This window comes from Athene noctua, chromosome 5 (genome assembly GCF_965140245.1).
Source record: "Athene noctua chromosome 5, bAthNoc1.hap1.1, whole genome shotgun sequence".
Taxonomy (NCBI): Eukaryota; Metazoa; Chordata; class Aves; order Strigiformes; family Strigidae; genus Athene; species Athene noctua.
The window spans coordinates 17,252,362-17,271,781 of record NC_134041.1 but is presented as its reverse complement, the minus strand read 5'-3'; the positions used below and the strand labels follow the sequence as shown (position 1 = coordinate 17,271,781).

Below are 19,420 nucleotides of genomic sequence, written 5' to 3'. Positions count from 1 at the left end.
GTAAAGGGTAAATGATAAAGCAATAGGAATCAGAAGCAAATACATTTTCAGACTCTTAAGCTAGAGTGAAGCTAGCCTTGTAAATAAGCGTATTCTCCAATACTCTGCCTTTCTGTTGAGATCAGACAGACTGTGGATAGCTCACATATGCAAAAGTTGCACTGATGCTCACATACACATCCTTTCTACTCCTCATTACTCCTCTTCAAAAGTTCATCTTTAATATTCTCCTCTAAGCTTGACCACATACTTATAAATTTGCCTTTAGGCCAAATACATTTAACGTGCCTCATGAATAACTAAGAAGCCTGACAAATACCCTCTACCAATTTTTTCTGGGTTGGATGAAAGCGTGGCTGTCCTTTCCTGTCCAGAAGCAAACATATGCGATCTCTGCAGCTCAAAGCATTAAACCAAATTGAAATCAAGAGTACTTTAACTTTATGCTCCATGCTCTGATCTCTACTGGCAGAGCTGGGCACACCTGTGGTTACCACTCTAGCTAGCAATGGGGTGATATTCTCCCATGAGAGTGCAGGGCACACTGCTGGGGGAACATTTTATGTGCCCACTGCTAACTTCGACATCTGTCAGGTCTTGTGACTTCTCAAGGCCTCTCACGCACCTCTAAGACTAACCACTCAAAAATTTCTCATCAAAATATGAAACCTGGGAATAAAACTTGCTCCAACTAAATTCCGTGGAAAAGTTTTTATGTAACCCTAATGTTTTGGCCATTTAATAGTTTCAAAAATAAAACTCAAGTTTGGACCAAACATGACAGGTTATAAACACTGATGTGTTTAAATGTAAGCTTAGACATGACCATTTCTGGTCATTCAGCCTTTGCTTTTGCTCAAAGAGCATGTTTGGGAGGCAGTTCATGGACTAGAAAAAATACTACTAGCCTACTAAGAAAGTAAGGTGTTCTGGTACTTCTCATAGCAGAACACACCTAGACTACTGCATATGTATTAAACACACAGACTATAAACCCTAATTTAAAAGTATAAATCAAGCAGTATGCCAGAACTTTATTCTAGTTTGGTTTTTTTTTTAGAGCTTGATCAAACAAAAACATGAAGTATGCTCCTACTGAAGACAGCTTTAAACCTTAAACAGGCCCTGCTAAAACACAGGATCTACTGCAAGTAGCAGTAAACTCAAACCAACAGCAGTGCACAAGTAGCACATCAGGATTAACAATTTAGAGAGCAAAGAGAGGGAAGCACTATTTATTAGGTACTTCAAAAGACTGCCTTGTCGGCAGCATTACCAAAGTTAATACAAAATAGTTGATTTGCCTAAAAAGCCTAAACCAGACTAAATTATTCAGATAAGCAGGAGGTCTTTGTAAGCTTCATTTGGCTTTTTTAACAAAAAAATAAAATAAGAGGGGCAAACTATAAGACATTCAATATTCCCAAAGGCACTAACTTGATTATGGGAAATCACTTTAGTGCTGTGGTCATCTCAGCACAATTCATAGGATAATGTGCCAAGAATAGTATGCAATTATAGATATTTTGCCAGGAAAATATCTTTTCTCACTTTTGAGAGCACACACTGCCGAAGGTTTACTGACAAATGAGATGCTTAAAAATCCTGGCTCCGAAGTTGTTGGTGGGAGTGCAGCTGAAATAGGATTCTACCTATGAAACACTTCATTCAACATCAGGATACAAAAAATCTGATATGGACTTTGCTTCCAAAACCACAGATCCTCATACAAGGTATTTTGTGTACTGGGTACAAACCCACATCTTCAGAAAGTGATCATGCACTTGTGCTCAAGAGGGTTTTGGTCAATAGACAGGGTGTAGTATTTCTGCCCTTCAGCATGGGGATAAAACTCTGTGTGATACTACTTTTACCACAAGCAATGGAAGGACATGGCTGGACTCAGCTTTTGTAAAAATAAATTGCCATTTTCTTAAGGAATAAAAAATATGGAATTAGATCTTACAAAATGTTAATTTTCTCATCAATTTACATCTGTCATTCAAATGCTAAAGGAGTCAAAATCTTAAACTGTTTTGTCCAGGAGCTTTTGGTCTATTTAATGTGTCAGAATAAGATTCTATCCTTTTCACATCCTACTTTTTGACTTCATTCCCTTTTACTCTACATGTGTAAATCATTCTCAGAATTACAGAAATCCTTTGCTCAGAATGATCAAAATCAACTCCAGTATAATACAATCAATCACTGATTAATGTTTTTTATATTAAAACCTATTGTAAATGCCAGATTTTGCAAAAAGAAACTTCTACAACTGCAAAACCTCCTTCAAATCAACGTAATCAACGTAAAGAAATGCAAATATTTCAAAGATATGATAACACAGATATGATAATAATGCAATCTTTCTGAATATGTTCAACAACAACATAAGCAGAAAAGAAGACAACAGAAATATTGAAAATGGAAAGATACACAGGAAAAATATTCATAAAAAAATATAATAAGTTAGCTGGATTTCCCTCTCCATTTTGCAGAAAGTAAGAGGAACAAGCATAATCTCTGTTCAATTGCTCTCATATCTCCCAGTTCCTTCATGTTCTCAACAGTCTTTCTCCACCTTTTTCGAAGTGAAATGAAATGCTACTGCCTTTCAATCCGTTGTTCAAGAAAGACCAGTCCCATACTACAACACTGGAAAATAAAGACAATGAGGATGAGGAATATATAAATACATAATATTTATATTTATTATAATAATATACATTATAAATTTATACATTCCTTACTCTACCCTATGCATTTCTAATATATATTTTAAAAACTGTAAGTATAAAATAAGATCTTCTGAGAGAAAAAACACTACAGAAGTTAAACGGGGAAGATACACATTTTAATTTAAGGAACCTAAGAACCCATCCCCACACTCTTTACAGTTTTATAGCAATTATGCACAAGGTTTGCATAAACACTTCAAAATCATCAAAAGCTGTTTTATCAAAACAGCACTTAAGTTTTACATATGTTTCAACACAAATTAGTATTCAGAATTAAACAGCAAGTTGATAAAAAAAAAAAGGATGTCAGCTGTCATTTTAAACTCTAACCAGATATACAGAAAATGGACGTAAAGGAAGGCAAAGACTGGGCCAAAGTGATAGATAGTTTCCTTCCAAATATTTTTTGTAATTTAATTATCTTATTAATTCCCTCACTGCCCTAGACTCCTAGCTACTCATGATGAATTTTATCACCACCAGAAAGCTTGAATAATAATTATTATAGCAGTAATGGTATTGGAACCATGATGACAGGAGGATATTGCAAAGTAAGGACAACAGTAATACACTGAATACTAGAGACAACAAAAAGACATACGGATATAGCTGGGCTTCCTGCAGACACATTTGCAAAGAATACCTCTATGGTAAAAATATGCTCTTAATTTATAGCCATAGAAAGCTAAACTACAGCAATTAATTAATTACTTCGGAACATACAGACACTCAATATGAAGCCAGACCCTGACATTCAAGGGCACATCCTGCAATAACACCGATGTCCCGATAGTCAGCATATTCTTGACACAAAAACATACATATATGTCCAACATTATTGTTTCCACAAGTATTGAGAATTTATAGCAGTGAAGTGCCTGGACATAGCAACTACAATCAGCACTAGCAGTAATTTTAATGCAGGCAATTACTGATAGGAATGCCAAATGGAGGGACTTCAGTTCTCCAAAACTTAAAAGGTCAAGTGGAGAGGAGTTAAGGGATGAATAAAGAACCAACTGACCCAATTCCAGGAAGCAAAGAGGTTGTCTTTTCTCTACTAAGTGACTGAAGACTTCTTTGAATGCTGCCTTTCTCAAGATGCAGGGCTTTAAACACAACTTCTCAGTGCCACAAGTTTTTAGGGGAGTGGGCAAATCCAGCAAAATTGATGGGCTTGTGCATCACACAAAGCTAAGGGTTTGAGTAAGATACTGCCCACCCCCCATCTAGGTAGCAAGTAGGATAGACTGCAGTTAAAAGTTTGTACATATTTATGAAATGAGGCAGCCAACTGGCCAACTTTCAGATGCCTCTCTCAACACTGGTCTCCTTTCACTCAGCCTTTTTTCTTTCTGGTTGAAAAAATAATGCAAATACATGTAACAGTTCAGCTATTTTTCTACAGCATGGAACTTTCATTATGCTTGCTAGGCTAGTATTTCAGATATATAAACAGATAAATAGCACCACATTTGAAGCAAAGCACTTACCACTACTTTAATATTGCCTTGACAAGGTTTAAATACACTTCAGATAAGTGACAGAAACTACAGATTGCAAACAATTACACAAAAAGGCTCAATTTCGACCCAATTAAGTAAAAATACATGGAGGATTCCATAGGCAAAAGCCACTTATTTCCTAAAGAGAAACAAGAATTTGGAGAAAGCCATTCATAATTGGAAGACAAGACAAGTCTGGCCAGAATAAGTCTGAGTGACTCATGGTTGCCAGTCAGTAGATATGGAAATGACTTGTTCATGAACTGTTCAAATGTCCCTAACTTCAACAGCCAGGGGCAACACAAAGCTATGTAAAAGAAGAATCCAGCTGCAAATATGTTTGTTTTCTGAAATAAGAAAGGAAAAAATATTCCTATGATTTGTTTCACTTCAGATGTACATGATAAACAGGAAAGCAATGGTTTAACTTGCTATGCTAACTCCAAAGTTTAAGCAGTTTAGCAAGGGCTGTTTGGAGCTTTTTTTTTTTTTTAATATATATACATTTATTATGTGTTTATATACATACACACACATATATAAAATGCACAACCAGTCAATTCTAATTTAGTGGAGCATTTGGGGATCTCTGTTTTGTTAGGGTTTTGCTGTTTTGAAGCAGTTCTTTTGATAATAATCTCCAGGAGACCTACAAAAAGAGACATAGCAACTTTCAATCATTCACTTTCAAAGACACATTGCAGACATGAAGATTTTCATTACTTTGGGTATATGCTCATAAGTAGAAAATAGACAAGAAAAATCAAGGGAGCATTGGCATGGCATTATGCCATGTTGTCACTGTTTTAGTTGCTTTATCACAGAGTAAAAAAGGTATTAAAAGTAGTTTTTCTGATTTCCAGTAGTGCTACCACCTTTCCTTTTACAGTGCCAAGCACATTACTGAAAGCTGACAGGTATTTCATTATTGAAATAACCCAATCTCCCTTCTTATACAGAAAAACAACGATATGAATAAAGGACCTAGAACTCCTTCAAATGCTTTCTCCCAAGGTTCTCGGTCTTGAACTAATTCCCTGCTTCATAGCTACCATTACCAAATCTGCAATATTGCATTAATTCACAAAAAGGAGTATGGCACTTGCATTTTTTTGGCTGTCCAACAAGTCTTTCTATCCTAAACAGCTGATTGTAATCATGGCTCTTTTCCACAATTGCCATAGAGGATGGTATTGTAACCTTTGTGCTCTTCAACTTAAATTTGTGTGTTAAAATGTAACATACATAGATATGTACTGGCCCAAACCTGACCTTATCCAATGGAGAATCTAGAAGGATGCAGCGTCTTACCTGGTGATTACCTCATCCATCCCAGTCCATGGATGGAGAGACTGGAGGTGTACACTTCATCTGATTGAAGTCCATTTCATCTCTCAGAACTGCCCTCAAAATACCTCTAACAAAAATATCCCCTTGCCAGATAACTCTTCAGAATAGCATCTGCTATTAGAATCAAAGGCACAGCTCTCACCACATCCTTAACTCTCAAACCTACTTCAAACCTACTTCACTAGAAGCATGAGGCCCACAAACTAGGTATCACAATACTAAAATTTTTCACATGCAGCATTCCAGAAGAGGAAAGAAATTTTAAAAGGTTGTGCCTCTTATTTCCACAGTTCAAAATAGATGTTGGGGTGCCAGTTCAAAGGGGGGTGAGATCAAGCTTCAGAGCCCATTACCAAGTCTGACTGTCTTGGTATGTGCTTGGGAACATGTACGGTTATTTATTCGTCAAAATTCAGACATTACCAATTTCATAGAAAATGCAACAGCAGCAGCTGCAACACTTACTCCAAAAAGTTATAAATAAATATAAAATCACAAACTATAACATAATAAATAAATAAAATTAATACAATTGCTCTATATCACACTTTTCAGTGGGAAGTACAAGCGTAGTATGGGAGTAGTTTAAAATTTATTCTGAAAGTGTCTGGAACAACCAGAGGCATGGTGAAGGGAAACAGCAACGGGGAACTAAATGAAAAAGTATGATAGAACCAGCACGGCAAAGCAGAAGAATGTTTCCTGGCTGGAGATATACTGAGGAAGCAGCATTAAAACTCTCATTTCAGGAAACCCAGCACACAAGAAAACAGCTTCTGAAAGAATGCCTTGGGCTACTCCGTGTAAAATAATAACTATTGGGCAATGGAGCTATATTTAAAAGAAATGCTAGTAAATTATTTGCATAGCTGTGTGCAGTCAGAACTGCCAACAATCACAAACTACTCTTTATAAATGAAGTTCAAGTATAAATAATATACTAAGGAACCATGCATGCTATATTATGAGAGACAATTTAAGAAGTTTTCTGAGGGATTTTCCAGACACATGCAATTAGCAGGCCTACTGACAGGAGATTTTTTTTTTCCTAAATGAAGGAAGCATAAGATGACTATTATTTCAACATCCCAAAATAGTAGAAACTCTTATATTCCTGGAAAGATTTAATCACTGGGAAATTAAATCATTTAACTTCAATGGAACAGCGGTTTGTTAGGTATTTGCACAGTGCTTGGAAGGATACTATCCCAGTGAGGGCCACAGGCACCAGGAAACTACCTTGAGAAAAGGTATAATAATCTGGCAATCAATCATCAATTAAATTTTCTTCCCTGGGCTCAGGAAAAGAGCACTAACCTTTCAAGTTATTAATGTATTTTCAAACAAAAAAGAATGTAAAAAGTAAAATATGAAGAATTTCTTTCAAATGACAGAAGTAAAGGTGCTGAATTAACAGATATGAGACATAAGTCTGTTTATATCACTTAGCAGAAGAAATACTCCCACAGTACAGCTAACCAGTGTTTCAACATGATCTGAAGCAACAATCTGAAATGGTAATAAAGTTGTTTAATCCTTGTCCTCTCTGTTATGGTATGTTACCCAGACATGGACAGTTTTCGAAATCTAACATGCAAGTAACGCTAAGCAGCTAGATAGTAGCAGTATTACTTCACTTCCACCCCACCAAAGAGTAATCCTTTCCCACCTACTATCCTCACCTTCTCTGATCTACAGACTCTTCCTTGAATGAAGCACTGTCTTCTCCCACCCCCCTGCCTAAACTTTAAGTGCTTCTACTACTTGCTATTGTAGAATAAAATTAAACAGAAGAACTAGAACACACATAAACTTCCCTCCTCTTCCTTCTCCCCATTAATGCATTACAAAATTTTGGGGAGGGAAGAGATGGATGGATTACTTCCAACTGGATCAATTTTTTTGATCCAACTCGCCACAAACAGTAATGGCAATGCAGGAGATGGCATGTTTAATAGTAGGTCAGCTTAAACCAGAGGCAGAGCTGCACCCACTAAGCTTCCAAAAACCAAAGGGGATGGTCAGACATTTCTGTTACAGAAATGATAGCGCAAACCTCAACATTTGCCTTTCACATGCAATAATCTCTATTAGGGCTGCGTGCTCCTAGAGCTAATGGGCAAGTATCTACACCAAGCTTAAATAAAAGCATTGAAGTTCTCACTGGCAACTAGGGACAGCTTAGTCTGGAGTGAATGCCAATTTGGCTGCCCTTACATGTAAATAATTGAAAATAATATGAAAGATTAATGTCTGGTATGTACAAGTCTCACCAAAAAAGTACTTGAAACTGGGTTCTGACTGAGCTCTGCTTGTGATCTCACCACTGTAAACTATTTGTAAAGAGCTTAAGTCCAACAGCTGCAGAGAAGTTATTAATATTTTGATTTTTTTTTTAATTAGGGAATTATCTTTCATATGATGAAGAAACCCACAGGTTTACAAATACCTTTTTCAATTATATTAGGTTCATAATAATCTCATCACAGAGAAAAAAAAGCAGCAGCAGCATTTGTGATGGTCATTTGCTTCTATATCTCCTGTACTTCTCAACTTAAAAAAGGAAAGTTTGCCAGGGCAACTGAGTTTTACCTATATAAAGTCTTACGAGAAGAAAGAGGTTCCCTTTTTTTTTTTTTTTTTTCCCCAGAAATATGCTCCATTTTCATGTTATAGGCAAGATATTTTAAGATGTTGAACTGATATTACACCCCCCACCCCCAGTTGTTCAGTAAAGGCTCAGGAGTTGCTCATACGTGAAGAAATCGGATAAAACCCTTTCTAACACAAAGTGTAGCTGATTATTATTAGAACTGCTAATAAGATTGCAGAAGTATTTTATTTGCTATCAAATCTGAAGTAATTTGGCATTCCTAGTCAGCACCTAATTCTTCCAGCTACTTTCCAAGATGACAGTTTACCATATATCAACACAAATACATAGCGTAGTTCAAAACCCTGTGCCCAAACAATATGCAATCTGACTTCTAACATAAAACATCCACTGAAACAACTGAAAGACCAAAAGAACTACTTTGTCATTACTATCAAACCACTGCCTTGTCACACACACACACACACACACTTGCACACACCTCATTCTTTTGGGGGGCAGGGAGAAAGATTGGAATTCAAGTGCACTAGGCCAGCTAATTACTTTGATTTGGAGAAAACCATTCTCCATATTACAGCACAGTAGAAACATCACCAACCACGATGGCAAAAAATTTTCTGTAATGAAACCTTAACATTTGCTAGTCATAAAATACACACCAAACACATAAAAAGGAAGACATTCAGACAGCTAGAAGTTTTTTAACAAAGCATACTCTCATGTTAAAAAAACAGAACCCGAGTCCAGAGCTCTTTCAGAAAGCCCTTTTCTGGTTTTCACTAGTAAGGTTTTTCACTAGTAAGTTACTCACAAAGCAAATCTTTCCACCATACTTTTAATAAACTTTGCAGTAGTTTTCCCTTCGCCTTAAGAAACAACATCAGCAGAACACAGTAATTACATTCTTGTCCCAAAGTAATAGGGCCTGTGTATTTTACTCCTCTAAATATGTAACTTAATGATGCCCACTGTATATATATATTAAGGAGGAAGAGGAAGTTGTACTAGCAAAATTCTTTATTCTCACATGCATTATGTTAATCTTTTCATGCCAGAAGGTAGATTTCCCTGAAGTAGCATATACTGTCAGCAACAGAGGTACTGAAGCCACGGGTATCAACCAGTTTAAAACAAATGGATCCAAAATTCCATTGAACCTTGAGCACTATGTTAACACCTGTGTGAATTATCTTTCAATTTAACTAATTTTCTTCTTCAGATTTTTGTTTACAGTTATTGAGACCCTGCAAAAATATTACCTCGATTATATTATAATTGGTCTAAACATTCGCTTGAAAAATAAGCAGAATAAGTGCATCCTGTAACTTAAGCAGTGAAGCATTGCCATTTTCAGGGTCCTAATCCCTAACATCCACTTCAGAGAGCAAAGTGGAAAAGAAATGCTGAGAAGTAAAATCCCAATAGCATTCATACAGCTGAACATTAAGTTATGCTGACTCTGGCTCTGTTAGAAGCTCACTGTTAAATTTCCCATGCCACTCAAAGTCTACTTCCAGTTTTAACACCAGTAGGAACATGTCATGGGCACTTTCCTTCCTACAAACTTTAAGTGTTCATAGCCTAAATGTCTTAGTACAGTCAAATAACACAAGCAAACAAATCAACAACATTTGTAAACCAGCCCCTGCACTTGTACACACCAGAAGTCTCAGTGCTCTGTTTTTACAGCTCCTAGGCACCACAAACTAGGTTCAGAATGGTATTTTTCCACATCCCTGAGATCCTTAATTAAGTAATGTAAAACCTATAAAAATTCTGCAGCTTACGTACAACAGACAAAGTAGTAAGAGGTTACCTACCTGGCAGGTATTACTCTAAAAAGGTCTTTTTAAGGAAGAAATAGCAAAAGAAATCTTACGCGAGAGTTTTCAAGTTCATCATTATTCTAACAGCTCAGTGACAGTCTAGATCACTAACCACACTCAGTAAACTGTAAAAAATAACATCTTACATTCAATGAGAGTAAAACAAATTACTCGTTTTTCATTACGAACGTCTGTAGCCTTTGGTTTTTTACACTGTGCTTTCCTTGTGCTTTCCTTTACAGTGCCAAGCGTTAGTAGAACGTTTGAAGTAGGAGTTAAATGTGAAGAGGATGATGATAATTCTCTGCAGCAGCAGGCAGCAGAACTAGAGTCACTTTCGGCACCGCTACCGCCTCTCTACTCCCTTCCCAGGTGCCTGTCACAGGCGCACGCAGGCCAGCCGCTGCTCCTAATAGCTTTGAGCACCGCTGCTCTTTCAAGAAAACCCATTTAGACACACTACAGAAATATTTATCTTTCCAACACCGATCTCTCCTAGGTCTCATGATCTCGCAAAACACACATACAAATGAACTCAAAGGCCAAGGCTGCCGCCGCTGCTGTTGACAGCCCCTCTGCAGAGTCCCCAGACCATATCGATCCGGTCCCGTGCCGTTTCGGGCATGTAAACACGAGGAGCCGTACGGGAGAAGTAGCCGGCGGTGCGCGCCCCCCCACGCCCGGCCGGCCGGCACACCGAGGCGGGCTGAGCCGGGCTGCTCCCGCCGCCGGTCCGCGCCGCCGCCTCCCTGCCCCCGCCCGCCCCGGCCCGGCCCCGCTCCGCCCCAGGCCCCCGGCCGCGCCCCGCCGCCGCTCACCCAGCTTGCCGCGGGACTCCTCCAGCTTCTGGATCTGGTTCTCCAGGAAGAGCACGGCCACCCCGAAGACCAGCACCGCCAGCAGCTGCAACTTGGGCGGCAGCATAATCCTGAGCAGCCCCATGAGCAGCCGCAGCAGCGCCGCCCGCCCGGGATCACGACATAACGCGGGGCCCGGCCGCGGAGGCCGGCGGGAGCCGCCGCCGCAGGGACGGCGCGAGCGAGGGGCGGCGAAGGGAGCGCGGCTGGGCGCGCGCGACAGGGCCCGCCGCCGCTCTCACATCGCCCCGCGGGCCGCGCGCGCGCCCGGCCCCCACCGCCCCCCGCGCCAACCGCCGCGCGGCGGCCGCCCGCGCGCCCCTCCCCCGCCTGCGTGCGCTGCTCAGCAACCGAACGCCCCACCGCGCGCACACCCCCCCGCCGCCGCCGCCGCGATGCCCGGCGGCGGGACCCGCCCCCGCGCCCTCCGCCATAGGGCGGTGCTACCGCCGCCCCGCCTCTCCCGCAGCGGGATTGGCCCAGCTCAGGCGACGCTCCGCCCGCAGGGCGTTGACTCCTCCTCCTCCCCCCCGCTCGGCTCTGGGCCGCCGGGCTGAGGAGCTGTCCCGCCTACATGCGACCCTTCGTGATTGGGAGACCCTTCTTGAAATCCCGCCCATCTGCCCACTCTCATTGGGTACAGGCACCGCGGCACTTGGGAAAGGCACAATAGTATAGCTCAGATCGGCCGTCAATCGCCGGGGTTAGGGGCCTTTGTGCCGGTCAGCAGCAACTCCGGAGCGAGAAAGGACCTTATCTGGGGTTGGTGCAGCAGTGCCTGACTAAGGCTGGGGAACGGCATCTCCTCTAGCCTCGCTGTGAAGCGCTACCCTGAATAGGCTAAAATAGCCTTGCTCTAGATTTCCTGCAGAGGTTCGGGGTGAGCGGTTTCTGCTTGTGCTGCCGGAAGCTGGGAGCAAGCTGATGCTCTCCCGCATCAGGCAGTACGTCGGGCATTCGTGACGGGTGAGGTCCTTCAGCGGCCTCCCGGTGCCGCTGGCAGGAGCGTTCCGGCACCAAGATGGCAGCGGCCGCTGAGCTAACGGCCCTGGGGCGTTGCTGGTTCTGGTTACTAGTGGGGCTGCAGGCGGTGAGAGGCCGTTACGGTTCATTCGCGCTCGGGGCTGAGTGCGGCTGCGATTTCCTGAGAGAAAGAGAGAGGGTGTGAGGGGAGCGGGGCAGTAGTGAGACGTGTCCCATAGCGGGAGGCGGAGGCAGCGGGCCTTGCCCTGCCCATGCCATTCCCGAGGCGTCGTCCTGTGCCTCGTCCTCCTTCTGCCGCCGTGGCCGCCTCTTTTGCTCTTTGTCGGAGGCTCTTCTGTGCTTCTGCTCTCTTCCATCGCTGTCGCTGCCTCTACTCCTCCAGATTGCGAGAACCGCGTTTTGAAGCCTAAACACCCCTCCGCCTTGTCCATCACCTCGGCCCGGTTTGCCCTGTTAGCTCGGAAAACGGCGATGGCTGTGGGTGTAGCAGGGACTGTTGAAATAAACTTAAAAGCTTCCTCGCCCGTTGTTAAAGGGATTTGTGTGTTATAAGCCATATGACCCGGATTCTTAGTAACAAAGTTAAGAATGGGTTTGGAAAGTGAAGATAGGTGGCTTTATGATTTCTAACTGAAGGTTGTCCAGTGAAAGCTTTTCCTCGAGGTTTTCCAGACAGGTCAGCTTTCTCTATTTTAGTGCATCAGATGCCCTCAAAGTTCCGACCCACCTGAGCTACAGACATGAGATTATACTAAGGATATGTTAGAAGGTTTCACTCTATTAAGTACTTCCTAAAGCAATTTGTATCGATACTGCATTGGCTTTAATATATTAAATTATCTAATGTAAAAGTGAAACAGTTGCATAATGTGTATTTGTAGTCAAAGCTTTAAAGGCGAGCATGTTGCTGAAACGAAGTGCATCACTGGTGAAGCAGCTGAAATTACCTTGTTCTGATGGAAAGTTAGCTTCTGAAATGTGAGGATTCTTTTCTAATCCTAAACAGACATATTTATTATAATTAGTATACTTATTATTCCAGGATAGTACAATAGTTACAGTACTAAAAGTGGAGGAAAACCTCTAGGGAGAGACAGTTTCTTCCCCTCCCCCCCCCCCCCCCCAGCTTTTCCTCCCTGCCCTTCCGCTTTTCCTCCCCCTCCTATGGGGGGGACGGTATTGTCAAGCTGGTTTGAGGTCGTTGTGTAACCAGATCTTCTTCACCGAGGAATTCTCTTGTAATGGACACTACTTGCTTTCATACACTGGTTTTTGGTTGGCGTTGTCCCCGTCCCATCCCACACACCACCCCACTCCCACAAAAATAAGAGAGTATTGGATAATTAATAGATGATTCCAGTGGAATATGATCCCATTTTTGTTTGCCTGCTGTCATATGTAGAAATTACTTTTGTGGCATCTTGTAGGAAGAAAAATAGCTTTCTGCCTGACAATAATAATTTCAAAATAATTTTCTGTATAATTTTCCGTTCATGCTTTAACTTTTTTAGCAGCTACAGATAAACAGAACAATGAGATACCTAATATTTTCTACTAATTCCTAATCCTTAGCAGTTCCTGTCTGTCACATCAGTGACACATCTTTCGTTTGGCTGTAGGTTGGCCAGTTCAAGGGAGGAAATGGGTTTTGTCTCTGCCCTACTTGGGTGTGTTGTACATATTAAGTGATGAGTGAATGTGAAGAGAAGTCTGATTTGCTGAAGGACAGATTTTGTTTTTCTTCTGTGTTCTGTTTGGCCCAGCGTAATTCTTCTGACTCTTGGTCTGTTAACATCCAGTCCATTTTGGTGCTATCACCTTACTCTTCTCTGAACACAGAGGTACTTGCTGATTATTTTGTTATGTTTTGGATGTTGTGGGTTTTGCCTAAGGCCTTTCACCCAAGCTGAGAAGCATTTGGGAAAATCGTCTCCTTTCGTTCCTTTCTTAATTTCCTCTCTCACTTTCACCCCATGTGCTCTCCTTCCCCCCAAGCATATAGCTGGAAGGAAAGGTTTTAAGCTAGGGTGTGAGCAATCCCTCTGTAGGGAAGTGGGAATGTGAAAACAAAAACCAAACACCATTTAAATGCTGGGATATTTGGTCAAATTGTTTTGGCTGCTCATTAAAAACAGAACTGGTATTATGCATAGAAGCCATGTAATTGAGTTGCCTATTTTAATGTATTATTAGTAAATCAGAAGTGCAGGTTTTTATCTACACTTCCACTTTTAGTATGCAATTTTCCTGTGACATTAATGCAAACATGAAGTTAAAATCCTACTTGAGCAGTTGGGTCTACTTTATCACTCCTTGGTTGTGTCTTTCTCAAGCTTAGCTGTTACACTTATTTTCCAAGTGTGTTTTTGGTGGTACAAAATTTATTGAAATTGTTTTGAAAGGGCAGGCTTTAGACAGCTTTAGCCATGTGTGTTTCAGCTGATTCATTATGTTTGGGGTTTTTTTTCTTAATTTGGAACTAGCAATAGGAAGACAGCAGAGTTGTCAGAAGTGTATATAAGTAAATTTTGGCAGGTCTGATACCTTGAAGTATACATATTACGATTTGTCTAGAATTCACTATTAGTTTAAGACTATTCCTCAAAATAAGGTGGTGTTTGGCACTTATGGGCAGACCATTAGGCATTACTGTAAAATGGTCACGAGAGATTTAGTTGGTTTTCCTAATCATTAAAGCATTTAAAATCTTCCTTTTTTAAACAACTAATTTATTATTAAAGTATAACATTGTATTGATTTTCAGATAAGTGTGTATGGGGCACAGTTGTCATCAGAAGCCTGCAGAGAGCTGGGCTTCTCCAGTAACTTGCTATGCAGTTCTTGCAACCTTCTTGGACAGTTCAGTCTGAATCAGCTGGATCCGTTCTGCAGGCAGTGCTGCCAAGAAGAAGCTCAGCTGGAAAACAGAAAGGTGGGGTTTGGACCAAATCCTTCGTGGAATATTTTAACATGTTACTTTTTGTTTATGAAACTTTTAATTTTAAAAATATATGAGAATCTGGATTATAATCTCAAGAGGAAAATGCATTGTTTCTGGATAGTCCAATACAGGGTCTAGATTTGCAGGCTTGCCATACTGCTTTAAAATAATGTCCTTGTATGAGCAGAGGAACCATTGGTTCTGTGACAGTGTGAAGTGACTAATGGGAGCTATGTCCAGCTGCTTTAAATTGAAAGAAGTATGGGATTTGAAGAGGGTAAAAAAAAAAAAAAAAAGAGGGTAAGGAGACTGTTCTTGATTGCAGCTCTTGCTTGTTCACTGACCCATAGTGTAATGGCCGGGATAGTTCAGTCCCAGTGACCAAAAGGCTGGTGCAGCCGTTGGGTCTACTCCTGAAGTGGCACGAACCTGACAGAAGCATGACTGCTCAACTCCATTCTGCAGCGGTGAGAACAGCTAGGTACCAACAGCTAGAAATATTGGGAGTAGTCTTGCTCAGAGTCCATGCTGTACTTCAGTCAGCTAGGCTAAGGCAAAACTTTTCTTTTATCTGTAGTAAGTAAATATCTGTCTTGCTTAAGGTATGTCAGCAAGGAAGAATTTTTAGTCTTGAAAAGAATACATCCTTTCAAATATGTTGTAATTTAAGAGTACTTTAGAATGCATTGAAGACCAATCATCAGGAGAGTAGAGATTTCAAGAAGAGATGCTGAAGTTATTTTTAATGGCTAGGAGGTAGCTGAGTAAGTAACATGATATTACTGACAAAATCTAGCAGGTTTCTCCTGTCAGTTAACTTCAGTATAATATTTAAAAAAAAAAAAGTCTGCATATAATTTTTAACAAAATCACTGATTACAGTGTTAGACACAGTATATTAAATATCAGGAAGCAAGTGTTTGAAAATTGCAGAGAATTAGTAGTTCCTTAATATTGAGAGGCTACTAAGGGAAGAGGTAAGACTAAATTGCATTGTTTCATATATTGACAAAAGAATTCTTGCAGTAATCTTTCAGTACAGTCATTATGGGACTTGATACCTAAGACTTTTTCTTTGCTAGATACATGAATTGTATAAAGGGAAGTTTGTCTCTGGAAAATGCTTCAGTTCTTATATGTATGTATGTATATATCTATACACACACCCAAAAGCTGAAGTTTCAGAATAAAATGTACTAATGAAGTGTGCTAAAAGGGAATGGAAAAATATGACAGGGTCTCCAGCTGTGCTGTCGTTGTGTACCATAACCAGTAACAGTTGTGGTGGCAGCAGCAAGGCTTCCTGTCCTTGCTTAAAGAGTGGATGCTTTTATTTGCTCACATAATATTCATACAGTTTTGCCTCAGTGTGCGTAAGATGCAGCACAAGAAGTTGTGAAGCAGGATAATTTGTGTTGTCTTTTTTTAGGAAAATAAACTAGGGGAGTTACATTGCATTTCTGTCAATGTGACCTCTGAGGAAAAAAAAAATAAAATCTGTCTATCAGTTTCAGTAATTTACTCAAGGATGTACCTTAGTTTGCATTGTAAATGCATTAATAAAAGTTGGGTCAAACAACAGAATTTACATCAATGGATATTTTTCTGATTATCTTGAATCAGACCTAGATTTCACCATGTGGATAATCACACTTCTTGTGTAAGACTAATCAAATGCCATTTTGTGGTCAGGGCTTTTCACTGTAAATATTCTTACTCTCAAAACTTTTTCTATTTTAGTCATGCTGAATGTAGTAGAACAAAATAGGGCTGGATGGGGTCTCAAGATTGTTTGACTGATCCCTTCACAGTGAACCAGAATTTGTTGTCTATTCATAGGAACCCAGAGACTGTATAAGTTGTTCTTTTTCATGTATTTGTGTTGGTTTATCCAGTTTCATTTTCTGCTTGTTCTTTGTAGTAAATGTTAACAATTTGCTGCTATAGCACAATTCAATGTACATCTTGATTATTATTTTATCTTTTCTTATGTGACATTTTGGAAGAAATTTAATACAAATGCTAGTTATGATTTGGAGCTAGCATGTTAAGTATCAGCTTGAATTACAGGAGTGATTATGATACTGTTCTCATGTATTTTCATATCCAGGTTTGAATGCAGGCTTTGCATACTGTGTGTGTGAATAGAAATATTGCATTGTTCTAATGTTATGGTTATATGGTTGAGTGCTAAATTATAACATCATTTCTAATGTTCTTTTGAATGCTGTTTCAGAAGGTGGATTTTTTTGAATACTGTTACCACTGCTTGGAAATGTACATTTTGGATTTGTTATGTTTGTTTTGTTTTGTTTTTTAAACTTACTGAGTAAATTCCCTTGAAGACCTGACAGTAGAAAATTAGTGTTGGGAGAACTGACCACAAATATTATCCTAACAGATTGTATTCAGAATCACCACATTTTGGATTGACTTGTGTTTTAACATAGTGCTGGTTGTAATCGGTGTTTGTAATTGAGTTTAAGACTTTACTCTTATGTAAAAAGTAATAATCTAATTTATAGTGGCTTCTTGCTACAGTAGTGTTTACATGATATGTGTGCAGAATAGAAAAACTGAGTTCCGCCTTTTGCTATATTTATTCCCTTTTTCTATTTTTTTCAGGTTACCATAGAAATCTTTCTAATGACAATTTGATAGTTAAGAGTAAATGGACGTAAAAAATCTTTACAGGTTTTTTCCTACCCTCTTTCTTGAAGAATTTTTAAATCTTAGTCTGAAAACTTGCATCTAAATATGTCAGACTTGATGATTAGTAGCTTTTTATGTTGCAGAGTTCTAGAGCAGTGGTGCTCTGGGTTTTGCTAATGCTGTGACTACATGCTTGAGCATCCTTAAAGTGCATGAATCTTTTTTTCTGAACCATGATTCTAGTACATGACCTAGCTTGTGCATTATGCAAGCAGGTATTTGTTCCCATCATGTGGCACAGCATGTTGGTAGCCTCTGCTACAAGCAGACTTGCAAACCATTAGGAATTCTAGGACAGACTTCAGGATTTTAAGTTAATTCTTATAAGTACATGGCAAGTGTTAGAAATAGAGAAAGCAAGAGTTAGTTTATTGCATGACTTGTGCCTGAATTTTAAATGAAAATATAAAATTAAAGGTAAGGGGATAGCACGTGTATCTGAGAATTTTTATATATTGTTGCTACTTTTCACAAATGATCTGTAAAAGATGCCCAGTCCTAAAAATACTCTGTGCTAAATAGCATCAGAGCAACCTCAGATGAGATGTTTACAGATTTCAACTGTTTCATATGCCTGAAAGATATTTATTAATCCTGGTCTTGTTATTGGTCCAGTATTCTGTGAATTGACATTGCGGAAAATAGCTGAGGTGCTCTTGTTACCCAGTATTTATTTTGCTCTTAACTTCTGCTGAACCTGTCCAGGGAAATATTTTAATTACTTCATAATTGGACTGTGAGTAAAATGTAAAATTTCTTTTGGTTATTTTCTCCTCTTCTAGAGATATTGTATTCACTTTCAGACTAATTCAGAAGCTAGCTTAAACAGTATTGCTTTAGACAGCTGCAAGTTTTAAGTCTCAGTCTGTCAGATGCAGAGTACTGCTGGTGTGTAAAATGTAGAAGGATGAAATAGAGGTGAAACTAACTGTGCGTGAAATTGTAGTAGCAGGAGAGATTGTCCATATTTTGCAGTAGCTGAAAATAGCCGCACTCCATCTGCAGCTTCACTTATGCTGTGTGATCGTTTCAGACATAGCTATAAGCATATTCCATTAATTGTATATTATAGTCCTAGATTTATCTCAGCAATATATGTGTGTCAAAATCCAAATTGATTTTAAGAATCAATTGTGTGATGAAATTTGCAATACATTACATTTCACAGCTGCACTGTGCAGGATTGCTACAACCCCGGAAAAGTCATCAATATTTCCAAACAGAGTTTTGAAACATATTTTGCTCATTGAGATGTGTTGAACTTCAGCATTTTAAATTTCTGTTGTCAAGTATTTGTCATGTCGTAATGTTATGGAATTTGGTGAATTAGATAACGTGACATCAGGTGTAAGCAAAAGTTGGCCAGGAAATTGGAGACATGAAAGTAGATGACTTAGATGTCAGGTTGTCATGGGTAACATCATACATGTCTATCATACACTATTTCTAAATCGTTTATGATTCTAAAACAAGGCAAACATGATACAGAAATCTATATGCATACTTATTTTATAGAGATGGATGACTTTTCCACTGTACAAATTTAAGCAAAACCATTTAAAATCCTGAGATTTTTAGCAACTTTCTTATGCACATATTTAGGTCTGTCAAAATATGGTAAGCTGTCAAAACATGGTTTAATAATTCACAGGAATATATGGCCTCTGCATTGCTAAGATGATGAGAAATTTAGGATTTTTCACCATCACTTGTATTAGATGTAACAACATAAATAAAACATCTCAGAAACTTGAAATGGATTATTGTGCTGTAAGAGGGGAGGTTTCTAACTTGATGCTCTTCTCGCACCAGTTAGTATAAAAGTTTCCTTTCATTTTCACATGAAATTATTGTGAAATACTAACCTGAAACAAATGTAGGCAGCTTAAAATT

The 19,420-nt window shown here is 39.5% G+C and overlaps 2 protein-coding genes across 3 annotated transcripts in view; one reads left to right on the top strand and one right to left on the bottom strand.

The window, feature by feature from the left end:
- The window catches only part of HS2ST1 (heparan sulfate 2-O-sulfotransferase 1), an 87,055-nt gene extending 75,922 nt beyond the window's left edge, over positions 1 to 11,133 (bottom strand). Inside the window, exon 1 of the mRNA XM_074906524.1 lies at positions 10,852 to 11,133. Within this exon, the coding sequence (XP_074762625.1) occupies positions 10,852 to 10,975 (124 nt within the window). The 5' untranslated portion in view covers positions 10,976 to 11,133. The remainder of the gene's footprint in view (positions 1 to 10,851) is intronic.
- A 667-nt stretch (positions 11,134 to 11,800) lies between these two features.
- SELENOF (selenoprotein F) overlaps positions 11,801 to 19,420 on the top strand; it is a 28,178-nt gene continuing 20,558 nt past the window's right edge. Inside the window, exons 1-2 of one of the 2 annotated variants that reach the window (XM_074906523.1) lie at positions 11,801 to 11,977; positions 14,639 to 14,806. In XM_074906523.1, the coding sequence (XP_074762624.1) occupies positions 11,912 to 11,977; positions 14,639 to 14,806 (234 nt within the window). In that variant the 5' untranslated portion in view covers positions 11,801 to 11,911. Of the gene's footprint in view, positions 11,981 to 14,638; positions 14,807 to 19,420 lie in introns of both variants that reach the window. The other variant, XM_074906522.1, reaches the window with a different exon arrangement.